This window comes from Rhinatrema bivittatum, chromosome 17, assembly GCF_901001135.1.
Source record: "Rhinatrema bivittatum chromosome 17, aRhiBiv1.1, whole genome shotgun sequence".
Classification (NCBI taxonomy): domain Eukaryota; kingdom Metazoa; phylum Chordata; class Amphibia; order Gymnophiona; family Rhinatrematidae; genus Rhinatrema; species Rhinatrema bivittatum.
Window position 1 is genome coordinate 27,798,377 of NC_042631.1, and position 21,027 is coordinate 27,819,403.

Consider the following 21,027-nt stretch of genomic DNA (forward strand, 5'->3'; position numbering starts at 1 on the left):
TTTAGTAACATGCGCCATTGTGTGTATCCTTACAAAAGAACTGAACAGTTCTGAATAGATCCATTAATAGTTTGTAATTCTTTTTATGTAAAGCACAGCACTTTATACTTGAAGTTCCTTTATCCAAAAACTCTCACTATACAGAAAAATTAATGGGCTTAGGTTTGGAAAATATCTGTTAGCCAAAAATTCTCAAGTATTCAAAGAAAATAAAACAGTTCCATTCCACTATTCAGAAACAAAAATCTATTTGAAAGATATGGGAACTTCCATTATCTGTGAATATACATTATCCAGGGCAATCATGGTCCCAGTCCTTACAGATGAAAGGTTCTCTACTGAATGTAGCAAAAGGAGATGTACACAATCCATGTTTTTCTCTACACTGCTTGGACAACTGATTTCCACAACAGTAAAATACTGGCTCAACTGGTAACACACGCACACAAAAATTATTATAATACAGGGTTCTTTATCCACGAGGACAGAGTAAATGATGTGGGACTCAGCATGCCCAGTACTTCAGCTGCCTTTCTCTCCAAATAATGTGCAGCACACATTGGATTTTGGTGGTTCCCAAAGAAAAACTCTCTTTACCGAAGAAATGTTTTGCAATGAAAATACTGAGAGCAAACTATCCAGGGACTGTTCTCTGCTCCTTTAGAGACAGGACAGACAAATTTAGAGATTATTACAGTGCAACTTATGTACCTGAATTTTACTCACTGAACTGTTGGCATACTTTTCTCCACTGCAGGAGACTTTGGAGGTTAGAAATGTTTTTGATTGCTGTAGCAGCTTCCTGCACCTTACTTATCACCTCATTTATCCCTTAAAATTAACTTTTTTTTTGTTCTGAAGACTTACTTCAGCCTAGGCATGATTCTAGTTCAAGACTAGCTCCCCTCACTCAGGACGCCTTCCTTCTTGGAATCTCAAGCTCGACTCCCTTCTCTCTCCTTTCTACAAAATAACTCCTACACCAGGGACAGCTCCAAATTCCATTCATGTTCTTTACCGTAGAAAGCTAAACATTAATTCCTCTAAGGTCTATGCACTGCCTCCTACTGGCACAGCCATGGAATTACAGAATGATACCACTTCTGTTAGTAAAGCAACAGAGCCTTAAAACAAAACAATGAAAAAAAAAAAAAAGAGACATATGATACAGCTGATCTTATTCATGATTCTTCATTATATATGATAATGCCTTTGTAGTCTATAATTTTGATCTACATGTTGCATTGTTGTTCCATCTGTGATGTTTTTTAGGATGGTTTATTTGACTTTGTGTATACTTATATAGGAATGGAACTGAATGGTCCTGGATCCTTTGAATCTGTGTTTACTAATTTTGTCATCAATAGTCTTATATTATAATCCTTTTTATATATGAGGTAAAGGAAAATGTAGAAAATTCAAGTACTGTATGTGTGTATGTATATTTATTTTACGTATAGTCTGGCTACTAATCTTCCGCTGTCATTTTAATTAAAATATTAGTCATATTTTAATTTTTAAAAATTATACCTCCAAACTAATTTTCTTTAAAAAAGTAAAACAGCTGTTACTAGACTGATGACATAATTGTTCATTGGAATATATAGAAACTCATTACTGACAAGAAGGTATGCCATGAACTGTATGACAGCTTGTTTCATTATGAAACTGCACCATCTTTGGACTGTACAGAGTAAATCCTGTATTAAGGGCCTAAGGCTTTATTCCCATTCTCTGCCTGCGAGAGGAAGAGCTTATTAAATCAGGCCCTAGAAAGGTCACTTTAAAGTTATTTTTACCTATCTTTAACCTGCTCACTGTTAGTTTCCCACCATTCCTGAGAATGGTGCACTGGGAAGAGAAAATTGCAAAGTGAAGAGACAAAGGTAGCACCCCAGATCCCAGATTTAGGAGCAGTTAATTAAGCAACTACAAAAATGCATTTTAGTCGTAAAAAAATGTTAGAGTTCCAAAATGGCTCCCAGAAAAATCAGGATGAAAGTCCAGAAACTAGGTACTCCACAGTAAAATTACACTATAAAAAATTAATCCCTGAAGGTGGCTCATATTCTGGACTAAAATAGAATTAACAGACTAAATTGTGCTTTTTGGATTTGTTGTTGTTGTTTTACTGTTTGGACTTTGTTGTTGTTTTGCTGTTTGGACTTTTTCATGTGTCTGGAAGACATTTACAATTATATTACAGACTTTATACAAAAAGGGTTCCTTCCCCTCCCCCATTCTTTGTCCGTGGAAATATTCTTTATGGAATAAGGTCCATAGTGGCATCTTGGCCAGGCAATGTTTGTGATGTTATTTATGACATCCTAGTCGTAAAGGTCCAATTGAATACAATGAATATGGTATCACTTACTGCTGTCTTGCTCACATGGCTGTGTGCCTAGCATTGCCATAGTATGTCCAGAGATAGACTTAAATATGACATGAAAAGTAATAACCAAAAACTTTAATTTGGAGTGATTTACAGTGTGCCACTGGACAGTGATCCTGTAAGAAGTTGACCTTATCTCAAAAGGCAAGCGGAATCAGGGCCTGGCCACTACCCAGATGGGAGACCATCAGGGAAGACAGGTTGCTGTAGGAAACGATAACAAACCACTGCTGTATTCTGAAAAGAATGTCACAGTCCATGCAGTGGGACCCAATTTCTTAGGTCTGCAGCAGACAAGGTGCTCACCACTATCTTAGGGTATTCATTACTGCTTGCCATGTAATCTTCTGAAGTGTTGCACAGTACATAGGCAGATATTGTTCATAAAATATAAACAGTGCAGGTATTCACTGTCTTTATATAGCTATTGAGATTCCCTATAATTGAATGAGTGCTTTGTAAGCTGCTTGGGGACTAGAACGGGCAACCAAGCTGAATGGCCCAAGGGGCAAACTGCTATTCAATAACAGAAATACTCAGGGGCCTTATAAATATACTGTAAAGCCCTCTGAGGTTTTCTTGCTTTTCAATTTGAAGAAAAGAGAGAGCATTTTGCTGGAGATCAATTCAGTTGCTTAACACACTTTAAATAGTAAATTCGCCAGCATGTGGCATGAAATATCTAGCCAGTCCATCCAGACCCTGGATGTTTTGTGCTTTATAAAATCTTTCATTGAAGGCAACATTAGCAAAATTAAGGATTGCAAGTAAAACACTGACAGTTGGTTGCCTTCAACACTTTGTACAGTAAAAAGATCTGAAAAGGATGTCTGCCTGTGAATTCCTTTCATGTGTTTCACATGAATGCAAAATGCACTACTAGTTCTATGATTTTAACCATCCTCACCGATCGTACTGTATGAATGATACTGCCCGAGGTCCTGTTATGGTGGCAAAAGTGGTCTTCATTGCATTTTTAACACTGGATGCATGCACTTATAGAGCTCTGAGGAACAAAATGTGCTTATGAGCCTGTCCTGGCCTGAACAAGGCAGCATCTTTAATATATGAGAGCGCCTCGTGAGCACAGCAGCATGGGCTTTTCATCGGATGATAGTTCTGAACGACTGAAGACCTAGAATTTCTCGGCCACTTTTCGCTCCCAGCAGTGCTCTTCCAGTCTAAAATGCCCATTTCTGCTAAGCTGCTTCATTTTGAAAATGCAAAAGGCATACATGTATTTTTACTCCGAAAACTATCCGCAGGCATCAGGTGGAAATGTGTGCAGGGAGTTTTCTTGGTATCATTTTCAAAGTGAAAGCATGCGTAAAACATTACCCGCAGACTTTCAACCCACATAGGCAATCATAAATTATCCCCATAAAGGACTAAGCGTTACCATTTTTTTTTTTTTGGGTTACTTTTAAAAGTAAAAATGTATATGTTTGGTCCTAGGACAGTTTGAAAGTGCAGTAACGTATGCTCGGGTGTGTGTCGCAACTAAAAGGGCAAAATCATGTACATAGTTTCCAATCTTTCCCCAAACCCACCGCTGGGTAAGCCTCAATGTGGGTAAAAGTACGCACAGCCGGACTCTAAGAAGGTAACTTTCAAACCAGTGCATGTATGCATATTTACGCACAGACGTTGGCCCGCACCCAGGTAGGGTGGCCATTTTATAACATACACGCGTATATGCACACGTTATAAAATAACCTGGCCACGGGCACATAGGCGTGCAATCCCGCTTCTACTATGTAAATTGGATGATTTTGAAAGGGGTGTGGGCAGCCGCCATTCTCAGTTTTACCAGTTCGTCCATTTAAGAGAGAGGTCCTCCAAACTGCCTTCACTCCTCCCAGTTAGCCCCCCAACCCTTAAAACTCACAGATCTGCCTTGCACGGCATCCATAGCAGAAGTAATGTGGCAGAGGATCTCGGCGTGCACCGGGTCACGTCACTATTTCCGCGCACTTCTTAGCTTCACGCCTGAAATGCCTGTGCCCCGCCCAGAGCATGCCTCGCCCCTTTTGGAAAAAAACTTTCCAGATGTGCGTGCTGCAGGAGATACGCGCATAACCTCAGCGGCTTTTATTTATTTATTTATTTATTTATTTAACAGTTTTTTATACCAACCTTCATAGTAAATAACCATATCGGATCGGTTTACATTTAACAGGGGGTATAACTGAAGGAAACAATTCGGTTAACAATAGATAACAATAGATATGAATAAGTCAAAGTTACAATCAACTGGAATCGAGAACTTGGAAGCTTATAATAAGCTGGAAGGAAGATAGAGGTAAATGGTAATAATAAATTAATACGATAGTGAAAAACGGGTTAAAGCTTGACGGTGCTTTAACCTGGAGGAGCCAGAGTCCATAGTTCATGGAGATAAGTGTCTAAAGGCCGGGTGCAAGTGGAAGGCCATTAGTGATTGTCTGGTGGATCTGCCCAGCATGCGCGCAAGCCTGAGTTCTTTGTGCATCCCCCTAAATTAATGCGCACATCGGTCTTTTAAAATTCATCTCTATGTGTGTAGTTTCATCCATTTACGAGGCAGGCAATTTTATAAATGCCCATTTGCGTGAATAAAGCACTGTTTTACTCGCTGAAATGACTTTGAAAATTCCCCTTTTATGTTTTCCAGCCAATAGAATGTTGGCTGGCTACTGAACAGAAGAGGGGGAGGTGTGTGTGTGAGGGGGGGGGGTGTCCGTCCAGCTGAAGTAAGTTGTCAAACAAAGGAAAAATAGGAAAAAGGTAGGGTTTAGGGGATGGGGAGGAGAGGGGACGAGGGACGGAGTATGGGTAGGGAAGTAGTGAAGTTCCCTCCTAGGCCGCTCTTTAATTGGGGCCGACTGGGAGGGAACTGGGGAAGGTCGGAATGAATTACTGCATGAAAATTGCAAAAATCCCCCCTTGCGCGTGCTGCTCACACATACGCGCGCAGATTATAAAGTCATTAATACTGCGTGTATTCTTAAGAACAGGTCAATATGAAGGCAGGATGCGGTAGACATGTGCTAAGATGGGAGGATGGCACCAGGAGCCTGAAGGAAACTATCTGCTTGGGTTCACTGCATCACATGACCTCCTTAAAAATTCTTAAGTTTCTAATTCAAATTTACTTCTACTGACAATAAAAGTAAATATATAAATCAAATCAGTCCAGTCTGTGTTGCTGACTATTCTTTTTTTCTGAACTCAAAACCCAAATTTAACAATTATATAATTTTTATACTGCTCTCAGTATACATTTTATTTTTAGGTCACAGTTAAAACCCAACCATGGGGAAAGTATTTCAGTCTCAAATTCCCCCGACAAGGTACAGGAATATGTATTTGAAATAAACTGATTTCCAGCTGCTATTTTACAGTCTCCCTTGAGAAATAGGTGCTGCTGAATAAAGAATACATTTACTTTATTCATTCACATTGGACATTCTGCCTTATTTTCTTAAAACTCAAAAGTGGATCACAAACTAAAATACCAAATACAACAAACATAAAAATACAAATTTCAAAATAACATTCCCATGTCCACTACCCCAATATTACTATATGCAAATTAAAACCAAATGTAATGTCCTCGATACCGTCCCTCCAAAAACACCTTCTGCTGGTCTCATCTACCTAATGGCCACCCAACAAGGCACTGTATTTGGAACTGGCTGGCCAAACAACCAGGCCTTCACCTTCTTCCCAAAACTCAAATAACTAAACTCCAGATAAATATCAATTTGCTGAATCCACATTTGCAAACACCGTTTTCCTTGTTAATTCCAGCTTAATTTACGATGGTGCAGGGACCATCAACAGACCACGCTGGGAAGAACATAATGACCGCAAAGGGGGGGTATAAAGGGTTAACAAATCCTGCAGATACCACGTCCTACTTTGAAAATGGTATTCATAAACCAGCAACAAGATTTTAAATTTGACATGCCAGATGAGGGGGCTATATGATCCCTCACTTTTGCTCTAACCAACAACCTTGCTACAGTCTTCTAGAGGAGTTGCAAACATTTTCTGGAAGCCCGTGAAGTAAAGAATTATTCTAATCGACATATCACCAACGCATGAATTAGTACTGCCAGCTCCTTCTTTGGCAGATAAAATCGCAACTGCTGAATATTTTGCAGACAAGCAAAGGGGGGCGTAATTGTCCTAATGTGTGGCTACAAAGTCAAATTTGCAGACAACAGATCCTCCAAAATATGGACTACCTCCTTTAGATGCAACTCTGCTCTTTCAATTACTGGTAATGTTTCAAAAGGCCGATGTTGTCTACTCACCTGTTTTAGTAGAACTTAATTTTAAATTTTTCAAAGCTTTATACATTTTTTTCCTACAAGCAGATCATTACAAAACAAAGGTTCATGTAGGTGAAAATCTATATAAATTAATGTAACTACCTGCTAGCCTTTTTCATAAGATTTACAATTTTATTTGCAAATTGAAACATTTTATATAAAAAATGAATTTTTTCGGGACTGTATGATTAGAAATTAGTTGATGTGAATATCTATTTGGGCCAGACCGTGCCTAAGTCCCTTATAATTATTTTTCACCTTATTCAGATAGTAAGTGTTTATGAGATATTTTTCCGAGTGTTGCCATTTTGATTGTTTTGGCACACAGGATTTGGATGCTAATTTGGGGGGTAATTCTCAACTGTACACACACTCCATGCACATTATTTTCCTCCCCCAACCAAAACACTCTGGCTGAAAGTATGTGATATGAATCGGAACCAGAATCGGATCCGATTTCAGTTCCGATTCACATCTCTAAGTACGCTATGTAATTCTGTGCGTACTTTTAGCCAGTTCAAGAAAGAGCAGATTTCAGTCTATTTGCCCATGTAAATAGTGCTAAAAATTTCCCTCTTTGAATCCAGAATAAGCGAAGGAAAATAGTTGCCTACATAACATTGATTCCCTTCAACATGGCCATAAATGCTCTAATTCTATTTCAAAACAGAAACTAAAATCAATTGTAAATTTATTTAAACCACGTTACTAGCCTGCCTGTCATAGATCAGTGAGCCTCTATTGATTGCTTGAAGTAAAACTCATTCCAAACAGCATTGATTTAATTCATTAGCAATTTCTGGAAAATAACTTTAATACAACAGGAAATGCAGAAGATCTTTTGAGTGTCATTTTGGGAGGGGGGGTTGTAATATTCTAGAGATTCCTTTTAAACCTTGGAAGGATTGTGATGTTACTTTACATGGGTTTGCATTAAAGTACACACACAAATATATATATATATATATATATATATTGAGAGAAGTGTTTTAATATATACATTTTAGCTAATATATTGCTAAATTAACAAACCTATTTTTTATTTGTATACAGATTGACAGTGTAGTCATCTTGTTAACTCTAAAGGTCATTAGTAGGGTTCCTCTCTGCCTTTCAACCAACCGGTGCTGCTGCTACTGCTGCAGTTGCCGTGGAAACTGGATGCAACCCTCTGTTTCCATGGCTACTGCTTTTCTCTTCTGTAGAATTTGCCAATGTCTCTATCTTTCTGAAAGATGTCTAAAGATGCACTTCTGGTATAATACCTGAACCCTGTGGGTTACATTTACATAGAAATAAAACAAAGGTTGGAAGAGCATACAGGATGTCTTGGTAAAACAGTAGTGACTCCATAGGAAACATACTAATCTGTGCCGCCATATAAGAGCTTGTATGGTTTAGAAATTGCAGGGATAATAGAGGTTTTCTGTCCAAGCCCTGTTGCCATGGAAACTGGATGCAACTATTACCATGGTAACTATTTTATTTCTTTCCAATAAATTTTTCTAGTCCTGTGAAAATAGGATTATTAGTCATTTGCATAATCTTGTATATTTAGTGGAATTCTAGGTAAATCTGAAATTTTTAAGTAGGAAATATGCATATTTGATAGTAGATGATGGCAGATAACCATGTGGCCCACCCAATCTGTCTGGTTGCCCTTGCCTTCACTGCTGTGGTTAAACACATGTCTCAGCTGTCAGATATACAAGCTTGATGGCCTCTTTCTCTGGTCAGCAACATTTTTGCCCTTACCACTACCCTCTGTGCTAAGGCTATCTCTCAGCTGTCAGTCATACAAGCTTGACTACCTGCAGGAGATTATCCTTTTTTGCCCTCTAGTTAGGGAGGCTAATCTAGTCAGCCTGCTGCTATCTGCCAACTTCCCCACCTCTCGCACCCCCATCCACAATCAGACCTAAGAGAATTCCAAGGGTCCTGCTACTGGTGCTAGCTGAAAAAAAAGGTGATTCATTGCAGGAACTCGTATTTTCTTTTTTAATTGCCTACATCCTTTCCCGAGTTATTTTCTAAACTCAGTCTAGTGTCGGACCTTACTGAATGCAGTAGGGTAAAACCTTATAACCTGATGTGATTTCCACAGCGAAAACACCAGGAGAAAACCCGAGAGTAAATCTCATAGAACTCAGCTGGTACTGCAGGTAGTGCATTAATGCAGTCCCAGGGAGGAATATGCAAATAGGCTTCATTGAGAATGTTCAGTCCATAAGCCTGAAGGATGCCCTGGGGTGTTTATATATTTACTTGGTTCTAAAAAAATGAGTGGGCCAGAACTCCATCCACCAAAAAAAAAAAAAAGTAAAAAGAAAGTCAGATAAAAGGAGCTATAGAGGAACAGTAAGTGGGCCTAGGAGGCAGGGAAGGCCAGAGATGGAGAAAGCTCAGCTCTGAAATTTTTCCTTCGCACTAAGAGGACCCATTGCCCATGATATCCAAGTGAGATATGAAATAATACCCTGTCTTAAACCCCAGTAACACCATTTTGTACAAGAACTCATCGGCAGCCATGAACCAGATGCTTATTTAGAGGCTTTTGAAAGCTAGGAGTCCCACTGTTTGTTTGAGGACTTGTGTATGGCCAGGGACCAGACTCTCTTGTTTAAAAACTGTTTGAATGCCAGGATCCAAACTGTTTTGTTTAAAGATTTGATCTGCAGCCTGGAGTCCCAAAGCTGTTTTGCTTGACGGCTGCCCAGAAAGGGCTTTTCTGCAAGTTCCATTTGGGCTGCATTAGGTGCCTTTAGAGGAGTATTTCCCTCTGGTCTAAAGATCCAAACAATGCAAGACTAACAGAGACTGTGGACAGCTTTCAAACTGGGCCGTGGGGGAAAGCCGATAGTCACTCAGAAGTGTGTGCTTTGCAGGGATGTATCTTTCAAACTTGCAAAACAAGGAAGTTAGAATATCCCAGTACAGACAGAGGTTGTGCTTAGGGCTGAAGTGTCACAGATGAGTGTAGACCCCAGATGTGAATGACTCTAAACTGCCTGTATCTTCACTGGACATCAATCAACAATGAAACTGACAAGGTGACAGTCCTCAGCAACATCTAAAGATTCCTCTCAATATCTATATTATACTCAAAACGCTATAAGCTGCGCCCGCCTGTATCATTTGCTAGTAAGCAGGTTGTGAATACAAATGAAAGTACGAAAATAAAAATCATACTTTAAAATGCCTGTATGCAAATGCCAGACGTCTGAACAGTAAGATTGGTGAGTTAGAATGTATGGCAATATATGACAATACAGACATTATAGGCCTTTCAGAGATGGTGGAAGGAGGATGACCAATGGGACACTGTGATATTAGAATATAAAATTATATTGATGTGATAGGGCAGATTGATTGGTAAAGGGGTGGAACTATATGTAAAAAAAATGGCGTAGAATTGAACATGATAAAAATTCCTGTAGGAAACAAAATGTAATGAGGAATCCTTATGGATAGAAATTCCATATATGGCGGGTAAGAGTATAGCATGGGTGTTTACTACCGGCTACTTAGCCAAAATGAAGAAAAAGACTGTGACATGCTAGCTGAAATTTACAAAGCAAATATATTTGGCATTACAATAATAATGGGAGATTTCAATTACCCTGGTATTGTTTCGGTCAATGTCTCATCAGCATGCTAGAGAAGTAAAGTTTCTAGATGCCATAAATGACAGCTTCATTCACGGAGCAGCTGGCCCTAGAATCAATGAGATGGGAAGCTACTTTAGATCTAGGTCTCAGTGGAACGCACGATCTGGTGTGAGGTCGCTAAGCAATAGCGATCATAATGCAATCAAATTTGACATAATCACTGGATGGAGAACATTAAGCAAAACTACTACAAGTAGCATATAACTTTAAAAAGGTACTGAGAGGGGTTAGTCCTCCACACATTACGGGGTGCATTCAGTGATATAGGAACAGTCGTGAGCTGAGATCAAATTTGCAATCTCAGCGTCATTGCCATCAGTAAAGGCATTTAAACATGTAAGTCTGCAAAACAGGGCTTTTCGTTCAGCGTATCCCTAAATTATGGAATGAACTATTTGTATTGCTAAAAGGAGAGAGAGATTTGAGGAAGTTCGTAAAGGTTTGAAAACCTGGTTAATGTATGTCAGACATCAAGAGCAGTGAAGCTGTGACTGTAGATTATAGGCAGGGAAGACAGGAGCAGTGTTATTTTGTTTATTTTAATGTCATGTTTTGTTTTTAACTGATTTTATGTTGTAAAAACTAAGTGATTGTATTGCATATATTTTGTACATTGCTTTGAGCGATTTTTAATCTGGAAAGAGCAATTCATAAAGGGCCAGATTTTAATACCTACGCACGGGTGTACCTTTGTGTACGCAACCCGATGCGCACAAAGGTACGCCCTTTTTTGTATTACATATAGGTATTGTATTACATATAAGCCTGATTTTATAACATGCGTGCGTAGCATCGCGCATGTTATAAAATCTGGGGTCGGTGCGCGCAAGGGGATGCACAATAGTGCACCTTGCACGCGCTGAGCTCTTGGGGAGCTCTTGGCTTTCCCTGTTCCCTCCAAGGCCGCTCCTTCCACCACCCAGCTTCCCCTACCTAACCCACCCCCAGCCCTACCTAAACCCCCACCCCCCCGCCTAACCTTTATTTTATAAGTTGCGCCTGCCTCCAGATTTACACGCGTACGGCTTTGAAAATCTGCACCAAATATTTTAAAATAAATACAAATAAATAAATAAAAAGAGACTATCATAGAAGGGGGAAACTAGTTAGAAAAATACCTAAAAGGTACAGTTGCAAGGGCTAAAAGTTTGCATGAGGCATGGACACTGTTTAAAAATACCATTTTGGAAACCCAGAAAAAAAGTATTCCTTGTATTAAAAAAGGTTGAAATAAGACCAAATGACAGGCAGTGTGATTTAATGGTGAGGTAAAGGAGACAGTTAAGGCTAAAAGGGAATCATTCAAAAAATGGAAAACAAAACCAAATGAAGAAAATAGGCAGAAGTATAAGCACTGGCAAGTTAGAAGTATAATAGTAGTTAGACAGGACAAGACAGACTTTGAGAAAAAGCTTGCCAGTGAGGCAAAAACTAATAAAAACCTTTTCCAAGTACATTCAAAGCAAAAAGTCTGTGAGGGAATCAGGTGGGCCACTAGATGACCAAGGGGCAAACGGAGTGCCCAGGAAGAACAAGGAAATAGAAGAAAAACTGAATGAATTCTTTGCCTCAGTCTTTATGGAAGAGGAGAATGGAAACATACCCACACCTGAAACATTCTTTAATGGTGGAGGTTCTGAACAACTAAAACAAATATCTGTTACAATGGAGGATATAATATATCAGATTGAAAAACTAAAGAATAACAAATCACTGGGACCAGATGGCATCCACCCCAGAGTTCCAAAATAATTAAAACATGAAATTGCTAACCTGTTATTTAAAACAGCCATGATTCTCAAAGACTGGAAGGTGGCCAATGCAATACTGATTTTTAAAAAGGGTTCTAGGACTGATCCAGGAAACTATAGACCAGTGAGTCTGATGTTGGTGCCGGGCAAAACGGTGGAAGTTGTTCTTAAAAACAAAATCACTGCCCGTATAGATAGAAATGGCTTAATGGAGAAGAATCAAAATGGTTTTAGCAAGGGGAAGTCTTGTCTTACCAATCTTTTAGATGATTTTTTGAAGGTATAAACAAACATGTAGATAAAGTTGAGCCAGTTGATATAGTGTATTTGAATTTTCAGAAGGCATTTGACAAAGTCCCCCATGAGAGACTCCTCATGAAATTACTAAGTAATGGGATATGAGGCAGTGTTCAATTGTGGATTAGAAACTGGTTAAAAGGCTGGAAAAAGAGGGTGGGGGTTAAATGATCAGTTTTCAAAATGGAGAAAGGTCATTAGATGAGTACCATAGAGATCAGTACAGGGACATCCGATGTTTAAAATATTCATACATGATTCTGAAAAAAGAATGTTGAGTGAAGTGATAAAATTTGCAAATGACACAAAATTATTCAAAGTTGTTAAAAAAGCAGTGGATTGTGAGGAACTGCAGAAGGACCTTATGAGTCTAGGAAACTGGACAACTGAGTGGTAGATGAAATTAAATGTGGAAAAGTGCAAAGCGATGCACATAGGGAAAAATAATCCCAACTATGGGTTTACGATGCTGGGTTCTGTATTGGGATTTGCTGCCCAGGAAAAGGACCTTGGAGTCCTTGTGGACAACATGTTGAAATCCTTAGATCAGTGCGCGGTGATGGTCAAGAAAGCAAATAGAATGTTAGGAATGATCCAAAAAGGAATGGAGAATAAAACAGAAAATATCATATTGCTTCTGTATTGAGTCATAGTACAACCGCCCCCATCTCAAGAAAGTCATAGCGGAACTAGAAAAGGTGCAGAGGAGAGCAACAAAAATGATAAAGGGCACGAAACATGAGGCTACACAGGCTAGGGCTCTTCAGCTTGGAAAAGCGATGGTTGAGAGGGGACAGGATAGAAGTTTATAAAATCATGAATGGGGTGGAATGTGTAAATAAAGGATGGTTATTGATCTTTTCAAATAATACTACAACAAGGGGAACCTCCATGAAACTAACAACCATCAGATTCGAAACAGATTATAGAAAGTACTTTTTCACTCAGCGCACAATCAAGCTGTGGATTCTGTTGCCAGAAGACGTGTTCAAGGCGAGTAGCACAGCGGGATTTAAAAGAGGTTTGGACAAATTCCTGGAGGAAAAACCCCTAACACATTATTAGCCAGGTAGACTGAAGGAAGCTTTTACTATCTCTGGGAGTGAATAAAAGGAATTAGATCTACTTTATAGGATCTGCCAGGTACTTGCAACCGGAATTGGCCACTATGAGAGACAGGATGTTGGGCTCAGCGGACATTGGTGTGACCCAGCATGGCAATTCTTATTTTTTTATTTTTATTTATTTGATTTAGAGTCCTCTTGTTCTTAAGTTCTAAGCATTCAATATTCAGTTGACATCTGATACACGCCACGGCCTTGTCATACCTGGTCATAGCAGAACATCCTTCACTTAAAAAGAGAGATGAAGCAAATGGTTGAAACACATAGAATGACTTTCAATAGTGTTTCTGAAGAAAAGAAAAATTGGAATAATCCATTTTAGCAGAGATACTACAGGGAAGCTCATTGATCTGTACCTAAATCAGCTCCATAAGTCAAAGAAATGATACAAAGCTATTAAGGAGACCTCATAATGATCTATTTCTGTATTTTAAATTACATATTAAGTTATTGAGATTAAAAATAAAGAAAAATAGCCATACATCAGAATATTTATTTTAAAAGTTCATCCTACAGAAATAGACATGTGCATTGCTGTTGGAGCTCTTTCTTACTAGGATTTGCTGCTTTTGCAAAATCGAGCACTATTGACTACTGGTCGTTCAATTCAAAATAAATAGTAAATAAACAAAGTTAAGAAACATTACTAAAATAATTCATCAGGAAAAAAATATTGCTAAATGAAAATAAATGCAATGTTTAAAAAAACGCTGACACAGCCGTGATTTGCAGGTACATGTGCTGTTTGGAGTGATCTTTTCAAAGCAAATGTTAACAGCAACTGACGTCTGCTTCCACTTCCGTGGCCACCTTTGAGCAATGACCATGACTCCCTCCACCTTGCCCAGGCAGCAAACTGAGGACCTGCCGCATGTCGGCTCGCAGTACTGCCACTCAGCCACCGGGCTAGCCTGAGACCCAAGCACCTTTCTGTTTATTTATATTTGCTTTTGTACTGTTTTCTTTGATTCTAGTTTCCAATTCCTGGGCTTTATGCGGAGGAGTGGGTAATGATGCAGTAAGTGTGTACGGAGCTGCGTGGCCACTTTAGTCAGGGGCGGTTCAAGGCAATCTGCTGCCTGAGGCGAGGGATGAGATGGTGCCCCAAAGGCAAAGGTCAAATCATTGAGAGGTTCACGGGGGGGACAGAGAGTCCCCTTGGAGTCTGGCTCTTCCGGTGATTGGAAATGCTACAGAAGGGGGAAAGGAAGGGTCAGAATTTCCAAAGAAGTGGCAGACAGTGCATCACTCCAGGAACACAACAACCTGCCTCCCACATTTCCGCAGCATTTGCCCCCTGGAGAAGTGGAAAATGGATGAATTAGGGGGGGGGGGTGTGGCACACTCTCTCCAGGTCAGTGCAAGGATATCAGGCACACGAGGTGAACTTTACTCACTAGCCCTCACCCTACACAATTAAAAACTGTGCATTTATAATAACAGATTGTACATAAAAAAAGATATTCATAGTCTTCCAAGGTAAAAATATCACAGCAACATGTATATTATTTTTACATGCACTGCATTGGTGCCAACCAGAAATCTCTGCAAAAAAAGACATTTGGTATTAGGCCTATTGTAAAATACATTTGATGTGGGCTTGGCCCTCAGAAAGCCTAAAGTAAACTGAATAACAATGATAATATAGTAAACCTATTATGATGTATTTTATGTTTATATTGTAATCTGTTTAGTACAAGTTGTTTACTATAAGCAGCCTAGAAATATTTTAAAAATAAATAGACATCCCTTACCAAAAAAAGCACTAAATGCCAGCACTCAAGCAGTAACAATCCTACCTTTGAAAAGATAACACTACAAATATGACACCAGGTTCTAAAACACCAATACACCACCTATTATGAAAACAAAATAAGCCAGGTTGCTGTATCCCTACACAGAAACTACATGCCAGCAGAATATGTCCCTTTGATCACACATGTAGAACACAAACGGATCGACACTAAATATAGAATAACATATAAACAGAAATGTGCAGGAAAAAAACTGAACTGGAAACTGCATGAAGCCAGACTTGTATGCAGTGCAACAATGGAAAAATAGAAACATCATCATTCCTCATAAACAATAATAAAATAAAGGAATATAACATTAATCATAATAAAAAAAAAACCGATACTAATAGAAAGAATAAATATTTCAAAATGGCTGATGAACAGGACATCAAACTTTTTTTAATGTTCTAAAAAAAAATAAATTTCAAAACAAGACACATCAAACAACATTCATCAGTTAAATTTAATAAGAATAAAAAACATTCCCCACTCTCCATACTTGATATCTTTTGATTTCCAGTCACCCTAAAATTGTTGTGGATTTGGGGGAGGGGGTGCACAAACTTTATCCTCTCTCTCTCACTCATACCCTGTCACATACACACACATACATACACCCACAACCTCTCTCACAGACACTGACACACTCTCAGGCTCTAAGACCCTCTCTCTCCCCCCACCTGTACACACAAGCTCTTACTCCCCCGGATTCTCTCATATACATACACACGCTCTCATTCTCACTGGATCCCTCACATACACACACACACCCAGACAAACTCCCATTCATTCTCACACCACACCACTCCCCCCACCCCCAGGCATGCATACATTCATTTTCACACATATATACACACACACACACACATACATACCCCCAGGCAGGCACCAATTCTCACACAGACAGACCCCAGGAAGGCACCCATTCATTCACCCACTCATTCCCAAGCAGTTACACATACACACCCACACACAGGCTTCTCACACCCCCCCCCCCCCCGACACACACAGGCTCTCACCTTCCCACCAACACACACAAGGTCTCCCACACCCACACATCCTCTCACCTATACACACAGATTCTCACCCCTCCAACACACACACAAGCAGTCACCCATCTACCTAGGCAGGCAGTCACCTACCCACAAACACACATAGACAGGCAGTCACCTACACATGCCCATAGGGCCTAGGCCTTTTTCTCAGCCACCACATCCTCCTCCTCTCTTAAGTTGTCGTGGTTATCCCAACGTCATCTCCTGCTGCTGCGGGGCCAGTCTAGTGGCAACAGGAGATGACATTGGGATAATCGTGACTCCTGCTGCCCGGGGTTGCCACTGAGCAGATCAGGCAGGGTTTTGGTTTATCCCTGCCCAATCTGATGTTTGACTTCGGAGGCAGGGTGAGGAGGCGGTTGCGGTAGAGGTGTTTTGGAAGGGCACTTTGTGCTGCTCCAAAATTCTGCCGCCTGAGGCCGCCACCTCACCTTGCCTCATGATAGAACCGCCCTTGACTTTAGTGTACTATAAATTCAACGAAAGAATGATGAAAAATCAGTCAACCAGTAGTAAGAGTGCTTTGCTTCTGTGATTTACAGTATCACAGAAAAGTCAAACATCAACTTAGAGTTATCAGATGGCCCCATGTCATCAGGAATAGGCTGAGTCAGCCCTGGTTTTATTGCCAAGGCATCTGTGAACCTGGAGCCCTGCTTTTCTTAGAGGACTAAAATTATAAATAGATATAGATACAATGAGGCAAAACTAGGACTGGCTGTCTTTGGGGGGAAGGGGGTCTGAAGTGGGACCTCTTCAAAGAGTGGGGGAGAATGGAGTCCCCTTGTCAAGATTTTAAGGAGTGTGGGGAAGCAGGGGGAGGGACGATGCCTCCTGACTGGTGCTGATATTTCTGCCACATGGGACGCTTCTACTCCTAGCTCGTTGGCACTCCCGAGGGATATCGGACAACGGACATCAGGGGAAGGTGACCATGGCAGCATGGTACCCTCAGAAGTGGAGGGCCTGGGGCAGTCACTCCATGCTCCCCTCCCAAAGATGGCCCTGCCAGCTCAGCCATATGGGGCCTAGATCCTTACCGCGAGATGTGCTTGTTTATGTAAGACACATAATCTCCCCGCCCCGTGACTGGAGCAAGACAGAGAAAACTGGAGACAAATGAACCAGAATTAAGTTTCATGCAGAAACATAGAAATGACGGCAGAAGAAGACCAAACGTCCCATCCAGTCTGCCCAGCAAGCTTCGCACTTTTTTTTTTTCCTCTCATACTTATCTGTTTCTCTTGGCTCTTAGTAACCTTTTGGTTCTATTTCCCTTCCACCCCCACCATTAATGTAGAGAGCAGTGTTGGAACTGTATCTAAGTGAAATATCTAGCTTAATTAGTTAGGGGTAGTAACCACCGCAATAAGCAAGCTACACCCATGCTTATTTGTTTACCCAGACTATGTAATTCAGTCCTTGTTGATTGTTGTCTGTATATAGATCCACTTTTCTTCATTCCCCCTGCCATTGAAGCAGAGAGTTATGCTGGATATGCATTGAAAGTGAAGTAGCAGACTTTCTCCCCTGCCGTTGAAGCAGAGAGCTATGCTGGATATGCGTGAAGTATCAGGCTTATTTGGTTTAGGGTAGTAACCGCCGTAACAAGTAAGCTACTCCCCGCTTTTTTGTGAATGCAAATTCTTTTTTCCACATTTCCTCTTGCTGTTGAAGCTTTGAGCAATGTTGGGCTCTTAGAGCAATGTTGGAGTCGCATTAACCGTGTGTATGTTTATTGAATAAGGGTATTATCTCCAGGTAGTAGCCGTCATTCCCGCAAGCCACCCACTCTTCATTCACGTCCTCTAGACTTTATGGATCAAAACAGTGCACGAAGGCTGAAAGCCAGATTCGTGGTACAACTTTTCGACAGTGACTCATTTGCCCAAGGCTTTAATTTCCTATGACTTCAGGAAATGGTGGAGGGTGGGTGGACACCCCAGGTAAAAAAAAAAAAAAAAGCATCATGCAATCAAAAACTTGAGCACAGAAGGTCTTGGGAGTTTTGCCCCAAAAGTGCAAAATGCCAGTGGGTGCGAATGAAGGCCCAAGTCCAATAGGAGCCAGTTCTCCTTGAGCTGCAAGTCCAAAAGGAGCAGGAGAAAACTGTCAGATCGGGGGGGGGGGGGGGGTGAGCCCAACAAGGCAGACTGGATGGGCTAACTGTCTCTTTTCTGTCATCGTCTGCTATGTTACTAGCTTAACCTTTCTCCAGTAGCTTTCCTCTCCCCGTTCTCCCTTCAGAAGCTGACATTGGAAAACGTGCAGGTAAGTCTTCCTTGTGCTGTCAGGGCTTTGCTACACATTCAGTCTAAATAAATTCAATGTAGTTACAGATCTGACAGTTGTTTATTTTAATTTGTCACAGTCTGTCAGCGTTATACTTTGAATACCAATAAGGAATAAGCAAATGAATCATCAAACTTCATAACCTGAAAAACAAAAAAACAGAAAGAAAAGGTCAGTTCTGCTTATTAGGCCAGACATCTCTCCAAGTCGGGATCAAATTCTGTTCGATAGCTTAAGGTGCACCGAGAAGAGTGCTGTCCTCAGGGCTGAGCACGCACTGTCCATTCAGCTCAGCACCCAACGGAATCAATTACGTCGAGGTGCCCTGGTTGGCTTTCTGCCATGCTTGTCATGCTGCTTGGCGCCTTACTTCTTACAGCAGGGGCCACCAAGAGGTCTGGTTTTCAGAGTAGCAAACAAATATATACAAATTAACTAAGTTAATGCAAACATATCCCATGAATATTCATGGTGGACATCCTGAAAACCAGGCCCTTAAAGACCAGGATTTGAGAGCCCCTGCCTTTGAAGTACAAAAAGCATATATTTACAGAAATACAAGGGCGTGCGGCATGAATCTAGAAGCACTTAAGTGATTTAAATAGTCACAACAAAGTGAACTCGGTATCCTGGTGTCAATAAAGAGGAATGAATAGGCTTTGCGACAGGCAATTAATTGTATCAGTAGTGATATTTGAAAGCAACAATGTCTCCTAGAGACATATCCAAAATACTAGGGGCTCCCCAAACCTGTTATGAGGACCTTGCAGCCAGCCAGCCAGCCACAATGAATATAAATCAGATATATTTGTTGTGACCGTCACGTCCTGATGGCTTCACTCCACCTTTCTTTCCTTTTTTGCGGCTCCTCCTGCTCTTCATGGATGCCTGGCTGCCGTGGCATCCGCCTGCTGTCCTCTCCGGCGTCCCCGGACCGGCTTGGGCGCTGCCTCCCGCCATGTTCTATGGGTATCTTAGGGCGCGCGGCGCTCTTATTTCCTCAATGGCGCGTTCCTCAGGGGCGTCCCCCTGTGATGATGTCACGCTGCCCGGATATTTAAGCCTACAGTTTATTGCTAGCCGTTGAGTTAGCAAGGGGAATTCTTACGGATGGGATTCGCTCTCCGTACCCAGCTACTCTGCCTTTCCAACTTCCATTGGACTCTTTCTGCTAACGGGGTACCCGCTCCTCGGGGGCCTCTCTTGCTTCTTTCAGGTTGCTATCAAGTAACCGGTACTCGCTCCTCGAGGGCCCATGTTCCCTGACCCGCTGCCTGCATTTTTTTTCCTCTTCTAACTGGAAGAATTCGCTACAGATACCATCAGTGAGTACTACTATCATCCACTCCTCAGAGCTGTCTCCCTGGAACCAGGTACTCGCTCCTCGAGGGCCTGCCTCCGTTCCAGCACCAGTGCCATCTCCTACATGGAACCGCTGTGTGAGTACTTTGCCAACGAGTCTCTCTGCTCCCAGGGATCTGGTACTCGCTCCTCAAGGGCCTATCTCAGGGCTTCTCCATATTTGGGACTCTTTAAATGTTCTATTGTACTCATTTTCTCAGTTCTCTCCACTACAGCACTGCTACCGGAGAAACCGCTGTTCCAGCGCCCTGGGGAATACTAGCCCAGCCGGACTACATCTTCTACTCACTACTGCCACCTCTGGTGGCTTTTCAAACTGTCTAAATAAAGAAATATCTGTGTTTGTGTGTCCAGAGCTGAGCCTGACCTGTGGCTCCTCATGGGACTTCCCCCTGTGGGCGTGGTCAGCTGCCACAGTGTCCAAGGGTCCACCCAAACCTCACTAATTATAATAATATTTACAATTATTGAGTCTCCCACGTGTGCAAGTTTATCTGACATATATTCATTGTGGATAGCCTGAAAAACCAGTTGTCCGTGGAGGGATCCTTGAACGGGTTTGAGAAGCTCTACAAAACTTCTGCAACCTATGGTCTCTGTTTCTTTGTGTTCCACATTTTTCCTCTCCTGGTCAGTGTTCTTAAGCCAGATCTGGCAATCAACTGAACAGACTGATCCTGTTCTGATTTTTCCCATTCACTGCCCTATGAAAATCATAAATATGAATCCATGCATGCAGTGTGGAAACATTAGGACTGCATCAACTTGTTCAGCTGACCTGGTATGAAACAGCAACTTATTTGGCAAGATCATACATTTTTATTTGCTTCAACAATAGTTGGCCTAGACCTCTTTCCTCAGCATTATTAGGTAGCCAACAGGAACTCACATTCTGTGTAACCCTGAACTGGGGTTTCAGTCCCAAGGTTATACAAACATATTTATTTTTCTTCATGGCTGCTCCAGTTAGC

General features: G+C 41.1%; 2 protein-coding genes across 11 annotated transcripts in view; one reads left to right on the forward strand and one right to left on the reverse strand.

Annotated features, from left to right (window-relative positions):
* Nucleotides 1-21,027, reverse strand: part of SERGEF (secretion regulating guanine nucleotide exchange factor) — a 656,301-nt gene that overhangs the window by 366,429 nt on the left and 268,845 nt on the right. The window contains exon 13 of one of the 7 annotated variants that reach the window (XM_029582878.1): nt 18,663-18,837. The exons of 5 other annotated variants lie outside the window; for them this stretch is intronic. Coding sequence is in view for 1 of the 2 variants with exons in the window: in XM_029582886.1 (XP_029438746.1) it covers nt 18,824-18,837 (14 nt within the window). In the remaining variant the exon portion in view is untranslated. Of the gene's footprint in view, nt 1-18,662; nt 18,838-21,027 lie in introns of those variants that run through there. One more of the 7 variants, XM_029582886.1, reaches the window with a different exon arrangement.
* The window catches only part of KCNC1 (potassium voltage-gated channel subfamily C member 1), a 194,148-nt gene that overhangs the window by 134,645 nt on the left and 38,476 nt on the right, over nt 1-21,027 (forward strand). The window lies entirely within an intron of this gene.